Source organism: Xenopus tropicalis, chromosome 6, assembly GCF_000004195.4.
Source record: "Xenopus tropicalis strain Nigerian chromosome 6, UCB_Xtro_10.0, whole genome shotgun sequence".
NCBI lineage: Eukaryota > Metazoa > Chordata > Amphibia > Anura > Pipidae > Xenopus > Xenopus tropicalis.
Genome location: NC_030682.2, coordinates 87,741,879 through 87,757,823, shown reverse-complemented (window position 1 = coordinate 87,757,823; position 15,945 = coordinate 87,741,879). Strand labels below are relative to the sequence as shown.

The 15,945-nt window shown below is 37.8% G+C and overlaps 1 protein-coding gene across 2 annotated transcripts; it reads left to right on the top strand.

The window, feature by feature from the left end:
• Positions 1-714: 714 nt before the first annotated feature.
• serpinb4 (serpin peptidase inhibitor, clade B (ovalbumin), member 4) lies at positions 715-15,343 on the top strand. 2 transcript variants are annotated; one of them, XM_031904492.1, is made up of 8 exons: positions 715-808; positions 4,762-4,948; positions 7,204-7,260; positions 8,271-8,399; positions 9,813-9,930; positions 12,386-12,528; positions 13,474-13,626; positions 14,782-15,343. In XM_031904492.1, the coding sequence occupies exons 2-8, from the start codon at positions 4,781-4,783 to the stop codon at positions 15,187-15,189; spliced, it is 1,176 nt and encodes a 391-aa protein (XP_031760352.1). In that variant the 5' UTR covers positions 715-808; positions 4,762-4,780; the 3' UTR covers positions 15,190-15,343. The 2 variants fall into 2 exon arrangements, with proteins under 2 accessions (XP_031760352.1, XP_002936465.2); XM_002936419.5 differs by having other exon boundaries at positions 8,268-8,399.
• Positions 15,344-15,945: the final 602 nt, after the last annotated feature.

The following is a 15,945-nucleotide window of genomic DNA, read 5'->3' as shown; positions in this document are numbered from 1 at the left end:
ACTCAGTAGTAAGAAATCCAAGTCCAACTTGGGACTCCTCCAATTACATTTGAGTTGGAGAAACAATAGGTTATCTGACAGCTCAGACTCAGACACAATGCACTGAGATGGCTGCCTACACACTAGTATTACAACTAAAAAAAATACATTTGTTGGCTCAGGAATAACATTATAAATGATAAGTAAATTATTTGCTATGTAAACAGTGTCATTTAGAAATGAAAAATAAGTACACCATAAAATTAAAGAATCCCTTTAAAGTACCATTCACCACAAGGAAACTCCCTAGTTCTCTATGGATAGAGAGTGGATAGAAAATTAGGGGCAAATTTACAAGGTGGTACAAAAATGGTGAAATCTATTTCCCCCTTTGATATATATGTATATATGTTTCAGAAAGTTGTGAAACTTCCCTCAGGCAAACTTTAGCAAGCTCTATTTGCAGTCTTTCATAACTATGTCACTAATTGTGAGCTAGCTGAGCCAGAATTTACCAGCAAGTAAAATAAAAATTGCACACTGGCAAAAACACACAATCAAACAGAACAAGTTTAAAATTATATCAAGTCAATGTTTATTCTCGTCTTCTGAATATAAAAAAACATACATTGATATTAAAAAAATTTCGGCAAGGATCTTTTCGATATTGCAAAATATTTTAATGTATTTAAGATGAAGTAATCATACAGATCACAGAGCAAGCAATCTGGAATGCTGCCATAGGGCGTGCCCACAAACTCGCAATACAAACTCTCCTGCCTTTAAGGTAAGCTGCAGTTGCATCAGATTTCGAGCACCTGCTGTAAAGGTAAATAGGGAAGCTTATTATTGCATGATTGTTGTATATTGTATATTACTTTCATTTATAGATTCATTTCATTTAATAATGTTATAGCCATAAAACTGTTTGGCGCTGCAATAAAAAGTGCCACATGTAGAACTTGGCCTGAACGTATTTCCTATAAATGGGATTTTAGGTAGCTAAACACAGGTGTCCTATTGCAGGAATGCACCTGTGACAAATCCCATCATCACTGCAAATCAGCACTTTTGTATAAAGAAGCAAGCAAAAAAAGAGCAGTGAATACAGACAGAAATAACAATTGTATTCTTATAGAATTAGCTCATTTAAACTCCAATAACGTAAAAAAATGCCTCTGGATAAATGGAATCAAACTTGTAAAGGGTATGAGAATATATAAAATATAAACACAAAAATCAGCAATTTGCAACAAAATATTATTTTTGCACAATTATTATATTGTGAATTTAATAATCCAGTTGCCCATAGTATTTTTTATCACATCATATTTCCCAGTAAAAAGTTGCATTGCATACATTTTACCTTAGTATAGTACAATAATAATACTTTCTTTGTGCAAACTACAAAATAACCTAGTAAATAAATGTAACTGCAAATATTTTTTTTTTTTTTTTTGCATTAGTGATTTGTAGCATATTTCCCTAATATTCTTTAAAACAAAAACCCTGACTGAGTAGATAAGGCTTTTACCAATTCCAAGATTGTAAGCTTTTCAGGGTAGAAACCTATCCTAACAGTGTATTGAACTCACCTATGCAATTAAACATTAATGTATTTATGCTCACTGTGTAATTTATTATAGTTGTACAACTGCTTTGTGTTTATGCCTTGTAAAGCACTGCAGACATTGTGGTGGTTTATAAATAAATACTGCACATACATACATACATGCATACAAGTATTAAACGGGTGGTATATAACCCTTACACCTCTATTAACATAAGCACAATCAATAGAACTTCAAAATGTACTCTGCCTATAATTAACCTATATTTTATTTATTTGTTCCAATTATAAAGCATAACAGACCACAGCTATTTTTGCCCTGTGCCCTTTTCTGTAATTAGGAGAGTTCATTTGAGCAGCAGTAATGAGCTGTGTATAAACAAACCTAGCTGCAACCTGTGTCTCGGGCTTACAAATGAGGATTTCCGTATACTAGGCATACATCTTGGAAATGTGGTTTTATTAGCTACCTTCACCTCCTTAAATAATGGCAAAATTAGAATACTGCTTTCCCTGTTTACTGCAAGAAATAGCAAAAAAGGAATGTTTTACTATTGGGGACTAAGGAGACATATTGGATAAATGGGAAAAACGCTAATTTTGAAGGCAATTATGAATAATATACGGTGCTGGTTTCCCTTTGTGCTAAAAATTAATCCTCTCTGTAAAAATGGCCCCTTTATTGGAGCTCCCTATAGATCCTATCGCTTCTCTGTCCGAGTTTGAAATGAAGAGTGGGCGTGTCCTAACGGTCCCTGCCAGAAGCACAGTAGGAGGGGGAGAGCCAATCACAGCCCTGCACTCACACAAGCAAAGACAGGCTTCAGTTCCCTATCAGGTCAGCCTAGCTGCTGATTGGTTCCTATCCTACAGTGCAGTGTACGGAAGGCCGACGGCTCCCCAGTTCATCCAGAGAATTCAGCCAGTAGAAAGTGGAACAGATGGGCGGGGCTAGTGGGGTTTTTGTGGAATTTCTCAATAAATCAGTTAGAAACAAAACTTTTTTTAAGCACAATCCTTCTATATCTGGAGGAGTATAATTCACTGGTACATTCATAATTTTTATAGGATATGTCTCCTTTAAGGGTGGCTACAAGCCCAACCAACAGCATAAGTAACACTGAAAAGGCTGGTAATGATGTGCATAGAAATAGTGCCATTATTGTACGTATTGTAAAACCATCCCCTCTAAACAAGAATGCACTAATCCAAGGTTGCACCCTGCACCTTGTGCCAGAATAAAAGATCCAAAGCAAGATAATCTGTCACTCACAATACAGCCTCGATTCCAAAAATGCTGAAGGGGTCTTCTACCCAAAAATCTATGTTTTGCTTAATATAATTTAAACAACTTTGGATTTCAATTGTTTATTTTTTAATGTAATTGTTATTGAAAGCTGTTTTTAAAATGTCTATCTGTTCTTTGGGTCTGACTCTTAAAACAATGTCAGGTCCCCTCCAAGTCAGCTGTTTTTTTTTTTTACATAGTTTCAGGATTCAGAGCCCAGAGTGCAAAGAACCTAAACAGCCAGGCAGATACTGCTTTATAGCAGTTACATTTATAAATAACTTTAAAATGAACGGACATTTTAATTCATGTACTGTATATTGGAAAGTTTAGAATTATATTTCCTTTCACTAAATAGTTATGTTGGGTGTTTTGTTTATAAAAAAAGGTAAGATTTTCAGATTTATAAAAGTATTGCTTCACTAGAATGTAAAAAGCCAATGGTGCTATACCTACCTGATGATATTCATTGTATTAGAATTTTACAAAAAATGACAAATGTCAACAATGAAAACAAGTAATGTTCCAAACAACTCCATTTTGTATGAAGCTAAGCGTGATCTTCCAGGTACCTGTGCCAAGTCACTATCCTGTACTATTTCATAATAATTTGATTGTAATAAGGTCTCTTAAATTTTGTCTTCCTTATTGTTTTAATCTATTTGTACCATTTCAACACTACTACTTATTCTTATCTATTTAACCTAAAATATGCTGAAAAAGGTTTTGGTGACCCAAGCAACCAGTGAGCACAAATATCCCCTACAATTACCCACAGGTACGGAGGCGCTACCCTTCTCCTTCCACATGGCTCATTCCCCACACCATATTCAGCTGATAACTTTTTGACAACCTTTTAATACATATTTTAAAGGAAGACAATGATAATGTAGCACAGATTTAACTGAAGCACAGTTTGGGAATGTCCAGTGGTTGCAAGATGCTTTAAAATCAAATCAGGGTAATTGTAAGCCTATTCATTTTGTCCAAACATCCATACACTCGCAAGGTCTGTAGACTTGAAGGGAAAATATGTATATTCCATAGAGTGCAACATCTGCTATTACCCATAAAGGATTGTAGAGAATCTTCTGAAGTATTGTTTTCTGTTTAACTAATCTACTGTTTAAGTAATCTAGCCTGTAACCTGCCTCCCTGCAAAAAGCTGTTCAATAAATGTCGCGGGCGACTAATCTCCCGAAATGCCATCCCATCGGCTAGGATGTAAATCAGCGGTGGGATGGCATACACGGCGAGGCAATTTGCCGAAACTTTGGCGCAACTTCGGCGATCGCGGCGCCACGTATGCCATCCCACCAGTGATTTACATTGTAGCCAGTGGGATGGCATTTCGGGAAAATTAATCTCCCGCGACAAGGGAGATTTGTTGCACGGCGACTAAACTGCCTGTGTGCCAGAGCCCTAACACCTACCTAGACAAAACCTGTCAAAAAATCAATGGCATGACACACAATGAATGCAGGGCACAAGAACCAGCACCGTTTCAGCGTCCCTCCCTCTCAGTACAGTCCTATAACTATGGTAGCTTAGGAATATGCAATTGTTTTCAATGTAATCTGTGTTCAGGGATGCATGATATAATAATATTTCCATGTGGAGAAGTGTAATTTCAAAAATGATATGAAATTTCTAAATACTATGACCTGGCAGGTATAAACTACATAATTTCCTTAGATACAGTGTAAAGTTGGCACGTGGTCTCTATTGAATTGAGAGAATACAATATTTATGGCCTCAAATCTCTATATATCTGTAAAGAATTAATTCACGTTTTAGCTTCTTTCATTTCCATTTAAAAACATATTTTGATTTGTTTGTGGACACTTAGGTATAGTTCAAGAATTGCACTCCAGAAAATGAAATCATGATTTTTGCTAATTTTGTTGTCTTTTCCTTGCCTTAGGTTCCAATTAACCATCACCATGAGCAGTCTGAGCAAATCATTCTCAGAATTTTCACTTGACCTCTGCAAAGAGCTAAAAAAAAATCCAGAAAAGAAAAACATCCTTTTTTCACCATTAAGTATCTGTTCTGCAATGGGCTTAGTTTTATTGGGATCAAAGGGAGACACAGCTGCTGAAATAGAAAAGGTCAGAAAGATCTATTGCACAATAGTTTCTAATATTACATGCTCATTATTGTGGAAGAGAAGCATGTTCTCGAGAGCCACAAGTTATCATGTTTTATTAATTGTTATTTATTGTTTTAACTGATATAGAGCACTGACAACTTCCACAGCCTTTTCCAGGTTATATACATCATTCCCTGTCCCAGTGGAGCTTGCAGGAAAGGCTGCCTCAGTAATCACAGGGCCTCGTACTACTATATTAGTAGAGCCCTGCCTTACCAAGGGGAAGGGGGGGGGGGGGGGTCCAATTATTAACCCATTGGTCACCTAAGCCCCAAGTAAAATGGGACCATATTAAAAGAATGACCTTCCAGGTGCATGACCATGCTCCTGATCCACCATGTCCACACCCTTTATACTAAAACACTGTCCACAACCCACCCACGCTCTTTCCAATAAAAACTCCTTACAACTAGCACCACCTGGCTGTAATTAAACCTAGAACCTCAGCTCTTCAAGGTAGGAATCTACTGAACTGTTCAAAGGGAAACATACATGTATAAATGTCCTTTGAACAGTTTAGCAGTCCTTCACTGAATATGTCTATGACTGTGCTCTTCAAGGCAGTCAAATACACTAGTTCAACTTCAAACTTAAAGGAAAAGTAACACTAAAATTTTTTAAGTAAAAAAGTTATTCTACCCTGCACCAATAACTGTCCTATCCATGCGATGATCGATTGATCGAGCCTAGCCTTCTTTCTGTATAGGAAGGAGCCAGGCTAGGCTCGATCAATCGTCGCATAGTGGATGCAGCTCCTTTCTTTGCCTTATCGCTGTAGTTCAATTAGCATTAGCGTAGTTTTAGCAGGTATTTTCTATTAAAGCATTTAAAGTGGTTTGCAGGATAGGGCAGTTATTGGTGCAGGGTAGAATAGCTTTTTTACTTAGAAAATTTTAGTGTTACATTTCCTTTAAAATGATTTTTCAATGCAGAAATGGCAGTCACTCATTCACTACTTAAGAAATGCCCTTTTATCCTTTTCTTTAACACAAATAAAGGGTTAAAGGAACAGTAACACCAAAAAATGTTTTACAGAAATTAAAATATAATGTACTGTTGCCCTGCACTGGTACAATTAGTGCTTTTGATTCAGAAATGTTACTATAGTGTATATAAACAAGCTGATGTTTAGTCATGGGGGCAGTCTTTCTAAGCTAAAAAAGGATAAAAGGCACAGGTTACACACCAGATAACATATAAACTCTTTAGTATACAATGGGATTCTGCACAGCTTATCTGGTATTTATTGTGTATGCTGCGCTTAAGGGCTCTGGCACACGGGGAGATTAGTCGCCCGCTGCAAAACTCCCTGTTTGCGGGCGACTAATCTCCCCGAGTTGCCTTCCCCTACCATCCCACCGGCGAACATGTAAGTCGCCGGCGGGATGGCAGATGCGGCGGGGCGATTTCGGGAAATCACCGAAAAAGACTTGCGAGACTCGTGCCAGAGCCCTAAATGGCTGCCCCCATGGCTACAAAGCAGCTGGTTTATATAAACAATAACAGTGTTTCTAAAGCAAACACACCAGTTTAACAAAGGAGGCCAACAGTACATTATATTGCCATTCTTTTAAAACACTTTCATTATCAGATGTTACTGTTCCTTTAATATGCACCAGTGTAACTCTATAACCTTGATTATGTTATTCTGTTTATTCTTTCAGTTGCAAACATACAGTATATATGCCATTGGTTGCACTAAACCAGGGATCCCCAACCTTTCTTACTTGTGAGCCACAGTCAAATGTAAAAAGACTTGTAGAGCAACACAAGCATCATACAAGTTTATGGAGGTGCCAAATAAATTTGGTAGTAAATCTTATTTTTATTCAACCAAAACTTGCCAACAAGTCAGGAATTCAAAAATAACTACCTGGTTTGGGGGTACTGGGAGCAACACCCAAGGGGTTACTGAGCAACATGTTGCTCACGAGCCACTGGTTGAGGATCACTGCACTAAACAGTAATAAACCTTGTATTTGAAAATGACTTTTATAAAATAATTTTACACTTTGACCCACCTGTTGTTAATGCAGTTGCAGAGCAGGTTTAGGGGTTTTGTTAATTGTTGTTTGTCTAAGAAACAACAGGTGATTGTTAAACATAGAAGTGAATATATTTTTATGATACCAATGTGGAGTTTATTGCCATCATACGATGGCATAACCTTTTAGAATGCACGCTTAATACTGTATGTTATTTCTGTTATTCCAGGTATTTCATTTTCCTGCAGCTGCAGGCAGCAGAAGCAGTAAGCCTTCTTGTCAACAGGTATAAAAACCTTGTTTCATTCTTATCTCATTAAACGGTGATAAAATATAAAATAAGGAGATTGATTTTTTCACATCCTATACAGCCCACAATAATAGTTGTGTATGTACTGTATGTCATTTTCTGTCATGGAGAAATCATATATATTTTCATGAAGACATACAATTATGCAACTGATATACTGAGCCTTTTAGCCACCACCTGACATCATGAATATCAGTATTCCCAACATCATAGGTCTCTGGTATAACTAAGCTGTACAAACATCACTCGTTTGGCTCATGCTAAATTAGTGGCGTGCCTATAATGCCACGTTTAACGTGTTCAAAATTACTGTTTATGCTGCAGTGTTTAGTTATTAAGCAACTATGACAGTTTTATATTGCCTAAATAAATGCCTCCTAATATATTAAGTAGTTACAAGAGCAAAAACTCCTTACTCCAGTAACCCACCAAAATCAACTTTCACTGGTCCAGAGCACTGCTATGGGCTACATCACTGACACTTTATTATTTATAAAAAAAAATCACCCACTTTCTAACCATTTCTATGGGATTTTTAGAAACATATGGATTAAATGACTACACTTCTAAAAATTCAATAGGAATGAAAAGAATGAATTAATTTTCCTGTGGTGAGCATTAATGAAAATTGACTGCATTTTATTTAACTACAGTACATACAATACTCAGATTTTGTCAAACATTTTAGGCTTAAAAAACCATACTGCCTGACCATCTGGGCCTAATTCCACATGGGCCAATCTCCTGAATAATGAAAATCAACATTTAGAACACTATTAACTAGAAGTTCAAATTAAGGAAAACTACCCCTTTAAACTTATTACAGGTTTAATTATTGCTGAGCTATACTCATGATATGTATGATACTGAGCTGTTGTAATTAGTAAGCTAGTTTGTCGCATCTTAAGGCCCCTTCTTATACCAATAATCTATAGATAGTCTAGGAGATGTGCAATGAAGTAATCATTTCACTGCTCTTACAGCAGACTTGCCAAGCTCAAGGAGTTCACCTGCTATTTAAGGATCTTTTCTCAACACTCAACAAGCCCAATGATCATTATGAACTGAGTATCGCAAACAGGGCATATGGCGAAAAATCCTTCCCATTTTCTGAAGTAAGTTTTAGGATTAACAGCAATTTTCTCTTCTTTTGTGTGAAAGGCATCAAAATAATGTATGTTTTATTAGCTGCCAACTAATAGAACCAGCCAGTGTGTCACCTTTTAAAGGAGAAGGAAAGGGTTTTACTCATCTTTTAGTATGTAATAGACGGCCCCTGCACATACCTGAACACTGAAATAATTTCTTATAAAAATGCTCCTTTGACCAGTACGGTCCTCCCGAAGTAAACAGTATTTCTCCTGTGTCTGCGCCGCCATGTTTTTAACACTGATGTCTGCAAGATGGTGCCTGCAAACTAAAAGCGCATGCTCTTAATTTATTCCTCCCGATCCGCTCCGTTCGCCTCCCCGCTTGCCTCTCCCCCCCCCAGCACCTGTCAGCCTGCGTCCTCTTGTCACCACCCACACTGCTCCCCTCTGCTCCTCTCCCCTCCCCGCTCGCCTCTCCCCCTCCCAGAACCTGCATCCTCTTGTCACAAAGGCCCGCCCCGCTCCTCTCCTCTCCCCGCTTGCCTCTACTCCCCCAGTACCTGTCAGCCTGCGTCCTCTTGTCACCAACCCCCCCCCCCGCTCCACACCGTTCCTCTCCCCTCCCCTCCCTGCTCACCTCTCCCCCTCCCAGCACCTGCATCCTCTCGTTCCCACTCCTCGCTTGCCTCTCCCCCCCCAGCACCTGCATCCTCTCGTTCCCACTCCTCGCTTGCCTCTCCCCCCCCAGCACCTGGCGGCTGCATCCACTTCTAATAGCTAATAGCTTCTAATAACCAGACGCTAGGGGAGCGCGCCTGCTTGTGCGCATGCGCCGCCTACAAAGTCCAAGTCGCCAAGTCAGATAAGGAGCGATGCATTATGGGAATCTTCTCTACCCAGCTCAGCGTTTTTTTTTCTGTTTGGCTTCTGATCATCTGAATAGGTGAAGTATGGGGAGATTTAAGGACACTATTGAGACAACTGAAGGTATGCCTGCAGCTTGGGATTAACTCTTTATTAGCCTTTCCTTCTCCTTTATTAGGCTTTATTAGCCTTTCAGATAAAAAAGAAATGACTATGAATGAAATTTTAAATTACTACTTGCTTCTTGATTACAATGATTTGTGGAAATGTCATTATATTGCAAACAAAACGCAGCATCTTCAGGCAGGTCTTGAAATTACTAGGCGCAATGTAATTTTGCGAAATGCAATGGTTTTGTTGATTTTGCAACAGTTCATTCTGTTCTATTTTTTACATATTCTCAATAAGAGCCCAGTGTAGCCAACATTCTGTCATAAAAGCTTTACATGATCAAGGAAAGTTACCCGAGATTTTGTTTTCAGGGTTCTTTGGAACTACTGTATATAATGTGCTAAAATTTTCCTGGAAACAGTTCCTTAGTCCAAGTATTGTAATCTAAGTATTGTATTTCAGCAATATTTATTGTGCATTGAGCAATTGTACAATGCAACACTTGAATCTGTCGACTTCAAAACCAAAGCAGACGATGTCATACAGCAAATAAATGCGTGGGTTGAAAGTAAAACAAAAGGTAAGAAAGAAAAACATTATTTATGCATACAGATTAACAGAATTAATTTGTATTACATGTTAGGTACTAGTACTTAGTGGGCGTATTTTTTCTCTGTGTATACAGCCTCTTTTAATAGCATCCCCATCCATGCCATCCCTGATGTACCTGCTCTGATTACCTTTCCCCGCGCTGCTTTGTATTCTGTCTATTTATTTTCCATGATAAAGACAAATATGCAGAAATCAAATTGCTCAGCACTGTATATTCACTTAAACAGGGATCCCCAAGCAGCTGCTTGGGAGCAACATGTTGTTTACCACCCCCTTTGATGTTGCTCCCAGTGGCCTCAGAGTACGTGCCCATTTTTAAATCTCTGACTTGGAGAAAGGTTTTGGAAGCACAGAGACACAGTTTTACTTCAGTTACCACCTCCTGCAGGCTAGCAGTCCATATGAGGCTACTTAATAGCCAATCACAGTCCTTTGGTATCCCCAAAGAACTTTTCTCATAATTGTGTGGCTCACTAATATTTTTTACATCTGAGTGTGGCTTACGAGTAAAAAAGGTTGGGGACCACTGACTTAAAACATTTCCATTTTTGTATATTCTGTACTATTTGTATTTTTTCCAAACCAGGTTGAATTTCATACTATGGTAGGTTGGATTGTTAAGTTTTGCATAATGTATTCTAATTCTAATCTAAGTTTGGATGGTATGGCTTGTTTAATTGGCTCTTGGATAACACAACCTCAAAGATGCATTTTTGCATGAGCTTGTTTAAATGGTTTGAAGTGGTTTATTTTCTATTACTCACATTTTGGGTTTGCTAAGTATTCAGGTCAGATACACACTGCAGACCATGTTGACTTTTCTGTGCAATTATGTACTTAAAGGAGTTATTATTATTTGGCCATCATGGTTGTCTTCACAGTTATCCCTTTAACAGGTATGAGTTATAGACTGCAGACCTTAAATGAAACACCAATAAAATCCACATGCTCTAGATCAGGGGTCCCCAACCTTTCTTACTCGTGAGCCAGAGTCAAATGTAATAAGACTTGGAGAGCAACACAAGCATCATGGAGGTGCCAAATAAGGGCTAAGATTGGCTATTAGGTAGCCTCTATGCACACTATCACCTTACAGGAGGCTTTATTTGGTAGGAAATGTTTTTATTCAACCAAAACTTGCCACCAAGTCAGAAATTCAAAAACAACTACAGGTATGGGATCCCTTATCCAGAAACCCATTATCCAGAAAGTTTTGAATTACGGAAAGGCCATCTACCTCCATTATAAGCAAAAAATTCTATTTTTAAAAAATGATTTCCTTTTTCTCTGTAATAATAAAACAGTACATTGAACTTGATCTCAACTGAGATATAATTAATCCTTATTGGAGGCAAAACAAGCCTATTGGGTTTATTTAATATTTAAATTATTTTTAGCAAACTTAAGGTATGGAGGTCCAAATTACAGAAATATCCCTTATCCAGAAAACCCCAGGTCCCGAGCATTCTGGATAACAGGTCCCATACTTGTACCTGGTTTGAGGGCTCTGAGAGCAACATCCAAGGGATTGGAGTACCAACATGTTGCCCCCCAGCCACTGGTTGGGGAACACTGCTCTAGATTTTATCATTAATTAGTTCAGAGTGTTTGCCTATGCAGAAATCAACACAAAGCAGAATGCATCAGGATTTTATTTATCAGCCCTGAATTATGGAACAGTATATGTGTTTGCTTCTAAATTGGTAGGTTGCCAAAATAGACCTAAACACTATGCTTTAGCTTGAAATGCAGGTTAGTAATGGCTTAATTGTTTAAATTAAAAGTTACATTTCATAGACATAGCATCTGTTGTGCTCAATCTATTATATGTATATTTCTAAGCTTAGCTGTTTGACAGAATGGAATATAAGAGTAGGAGTAAGAGTAGGGAAATGGGGTAAGAGAGAAAAAAGATCAGAGTGAGGTAAAAGTGTAGTTAGATTGGGAAAGATTGAGAAAAGTGAAGCGGCAAAGGAAAGACGGCAGTGGTGGTGGCACTAGTTGAGACACAGCCATGCAGAATAGGAGCGGTGGCAGTGAATGTCATAGTTACTCTACACAGTAGTAGAAGGGATATAATAAAAACAAAAAGGTTGGTAAGAGAAAGTAAACTAGACAAAATATGCAGTTGGATGTTTTATAAGAAGACCTTTGCGTAGGTGTTAGAAGGGTGCTCTTCCAACCTTTCACAATCAAGTAGAGCAATATACTAATACTTTCACCTGAAAGATCCTAATACAACATAAGGCACCTATAATTCAGTTGAAGTATACATTCAACATTCCACTATGTGAACGTTTCCTCTGTGACTTTCCATAACGCTGTGTTGCTGTGCTCCAGCATCTCTTTATATAGAAAAACAAACAGGAGAGAGAACTTACATAGCTTACTGTATATACATTTTTAATGTTTCCTTTCCTAAGGTAAAATCCAAAACTTGTTTGCTAAGGGTTCCCTTGATAGTACCACTGCACTGGCCTTGGTTAATGCTGTATATTTTAAGGGGAGCTGGAAGAAGCAGTTTAAAAAAGAAAATACAACGGATGCTCCTTTCTTTCTGAACAAGGTATGTTCTTTTGCTTACTGTGGTAGTTGTATCTATAGTTGGATGACTTTTGGTGGGACCTAGGTAAACCAGTTGCCCCACACTGCAACTGCATTTTTCCTTAATTTTTTTTTCATGTGACCATAGTTCCTGAGGATCATGTCTAACTGAGAGCTGTATACCCTTTGAGAACTCACTGTGTATTTTCTATGGCTCTTTAAGGGTCATTTATCATGACAGTGTAATGTACAAAAAAACAATGCAATATAAATCTTGCACCTCTCTTTCAACATTTTGCTCTTCTAGTACAAAGCTTTAAGGGTTGTGCCTCACTCTGTATGCAATACTGCAATCTCAGGAGCAGCTCATGTGTTTGCATTTATGCATTTGTATATTTTTAAAACAGTAGGAATGTGCTCTTGAAATGCTCAACGATACATGAATATTCTTTTTGCTACTTTGTTCACATTTTTCTCTTGTGCTGGTACCTATTCAGTTTACTGATGCTATTATAACTTCCTTACTTGCAACTCATTTCTTTAGTTGCCGGATATGCATGGCAGTGGTGTCTGACAGCACATGGCAATGCAACTGCTTGGTTTGGAATAAATACTGGAGGTGCAGTATTCCTGACCATACCCAAGCCAAGGTACTCCCCTCCCTTTGCTTTGGTATGGTCATAACTGAAGATTACCATTAGCACATACTGTATGCACTGGAACAAGTTAACTGAAGGTGCTCACATTGGCAGATACAGAAGGTACATGAGTGGAGATGCACTAGTGAATGGGGTTCACCACTGGCTGGCTAAGGCTCTGCAGTATGGCAAAGGTTGCACAAAACATTATTCTACAAAAAAATATAAAACATATCAGTTGGGACACTGATTAAATACACCTTCCTGATACTGTATATACTATGCACTACATTATTTTATATGCTAAAATTATTTCTTTCTTGTCAAAGAATGACAAAACCTCAGTGAAGATGATGTCTCAGAAAGGAAAGTACAAACTAGGCTCCAACCCAGAACTGAAATGCAGAATATTGAAACTTCCTTATGAAGAAGGATTCAGTATGAAGATTATATTGCCAGATGACATAGATGGGTTGGCAGAGGTAAAAGCATTATTATTGTTTAAAGAAATGTTCCCTGTTGCTATATAACAAAGTGTCTTAGAATGTCCACTGGGAATCTGCATCACCCAAATGGCATGGACTTACTTGATATCTCTGTATTTTACTGCATAAAATAATCCTATTCATGAACTTTGGGTAAAGTGGTTTAAAGTAAAACTGCTGCTATGGAAACAACCCTGAAGAGAATTCTAGAAATAAAGCCGTGATGCCCAACAGGTGGCCCTCCTGTAATTAGCTAGCTACACAAAACTAAATGTGGGTATGCTTACTTGTGCTATCAGCAACAACTTTTTTGAGTAGTTAGGGATAATGGGCCAGATTCAAGATAACAAGAAAACATTATTTCATGGTTTATCACTTTAAATTTGTTTATAGATTTAATTCCTAATTCAGTTCCAGTTTTTCCCATAGCTTTCCAAGTGAGATAAGTTTTTCTCATTGAAATCTATCTGGCCCTATGGGAAAAAAAAGTAAAAGAATTTGGAGATTTGTACATATGTGCAAACCTTATCCGCGCTCTAAAAGTGTCAAAGTGAATTTATTACTGTTAGAAGACCAGTGAGAAAAAAAAAAAAGGGTGAAAAACCCCACCACTTAACTTCTCATTTGTGAAAAAAATGTGTCTCCGAGCTGCCTTCCTCTATCTAAACCGTGAAGTGCTTCCAATATTAACCCCTGAGAGTTGGCGCTCACAAATCACTACTTATGGTAAAATCAATCAATTTATTTCCACAATCAATGAATAGTAAAAAAAAACACAATAACATATAATTCATACAATATAAATACAAGTAAAGGTAAAACCAAAGTGCATGTTTTCTATTTTACACATTAAATAGGAGAAGATATTTACAACGTCAGTCAATACTATTATCAATAGATAATCAAACAGAGAGTGGGTTGAGATTTGTACATATGCTTTTTCATCAAATTGAATTTGGCCGATTATGTTATTAATTATTCGTATGCATTATCAAAAATTCTGACTGTTCTATAATAATAGTAACCAAGTTCCTAGCCATTATGGATTATTGGACCCTTTTGTGAATTAATAACACTCTCTTAAACATGTAAATGATATATTTTTAGCTTAAACCAAGATTAAAAATTATTGTTTCCTTCTCCATCATTTAGCTGGAAACTCACTTAACATATGAAACATTTACAAAGCTGATGGATCTACAACGTACCCGAGAAGTTCAAGTTGTGGTAAAACTTCCACAATTTAAGTTTGGAGAGACATATTCCCTTACAGAGGTGCTGCAGAGCATGGGTATGACCAGTGCCTTTCATGGTGCTAATCTGTCAGGAATCTCTGATAAAGCAGGTTTAGCAATATCAACAGTGGTCCACAAATCCTATATTGAAGTAAATGAAGAAGGAACCGAAGCAGCAGCTGCTACAGGCATTGGGATTACTGTTACAAGTGCTCCTCTCCCACCACAAGAATTTATAGTAGATCGTCCTTTCTTGTTTTGCATAGAGCATATATCAACCAAATCTTTACTGTTCTATGGAAGGTTCACATTCCCAGAGATATGAATTGATTAATGTACTAAAAAATTATTTGACACTGAATGTAACAGACCTTAAACTGGCTTCATCTACCATATTTTTCTTTTAAAAATGCTGAAACTGATCTAATGTTGCTGTAATTTGCCAACAATAGAATAAATAAAGGTGTTTTGAAAATGTATTTAGCCTGTCATTCACATTTGTTATTCATTTATCACTGAAATTCCCGGGAAAAACAGTTTGAATAGCTGATTAGACGAACATTTCCACATAGTCATAGAAATTTAATAGGTTTGCCGCTGGCAACAAAACTTCCTTCAGTTATAAAGTTTTATGTCCTGTCTTTTCTGCATCCGCCATGGTGTGTGTTCCTAAAGGTGCCCATACACGTTAAGATCCGCTCGCTTGGTGAGGTCGCTAAGCATGCGGATCTTCTCCCGATATCCCCACCTACGGGTGGGCAATATCAGGAAAATGTAGGCTAATTCGATCGTTTGGCCTTGGGGTGGCAATGGCACATCAACCGATGCAGTCCCCGGTCCGACTGAATCTTTTAACCTGCCCGATCGATATCTGGCCAATTTCAGGCCAGATATAGGTCGGGTATGGCTGTCGTTTCTGCACCTACACAGGCCGATAAACTGCCGAATCGGTCCAAGGGACCGATATCGGCAGTTGCAATTGGCCTGTGTATGGCCACCTTAAGGGTACACACCCATACGGCAGATAATAAACAATTGTGTTGACAATAAAAGTAATTTATTATCTGCTCATAGATAGATA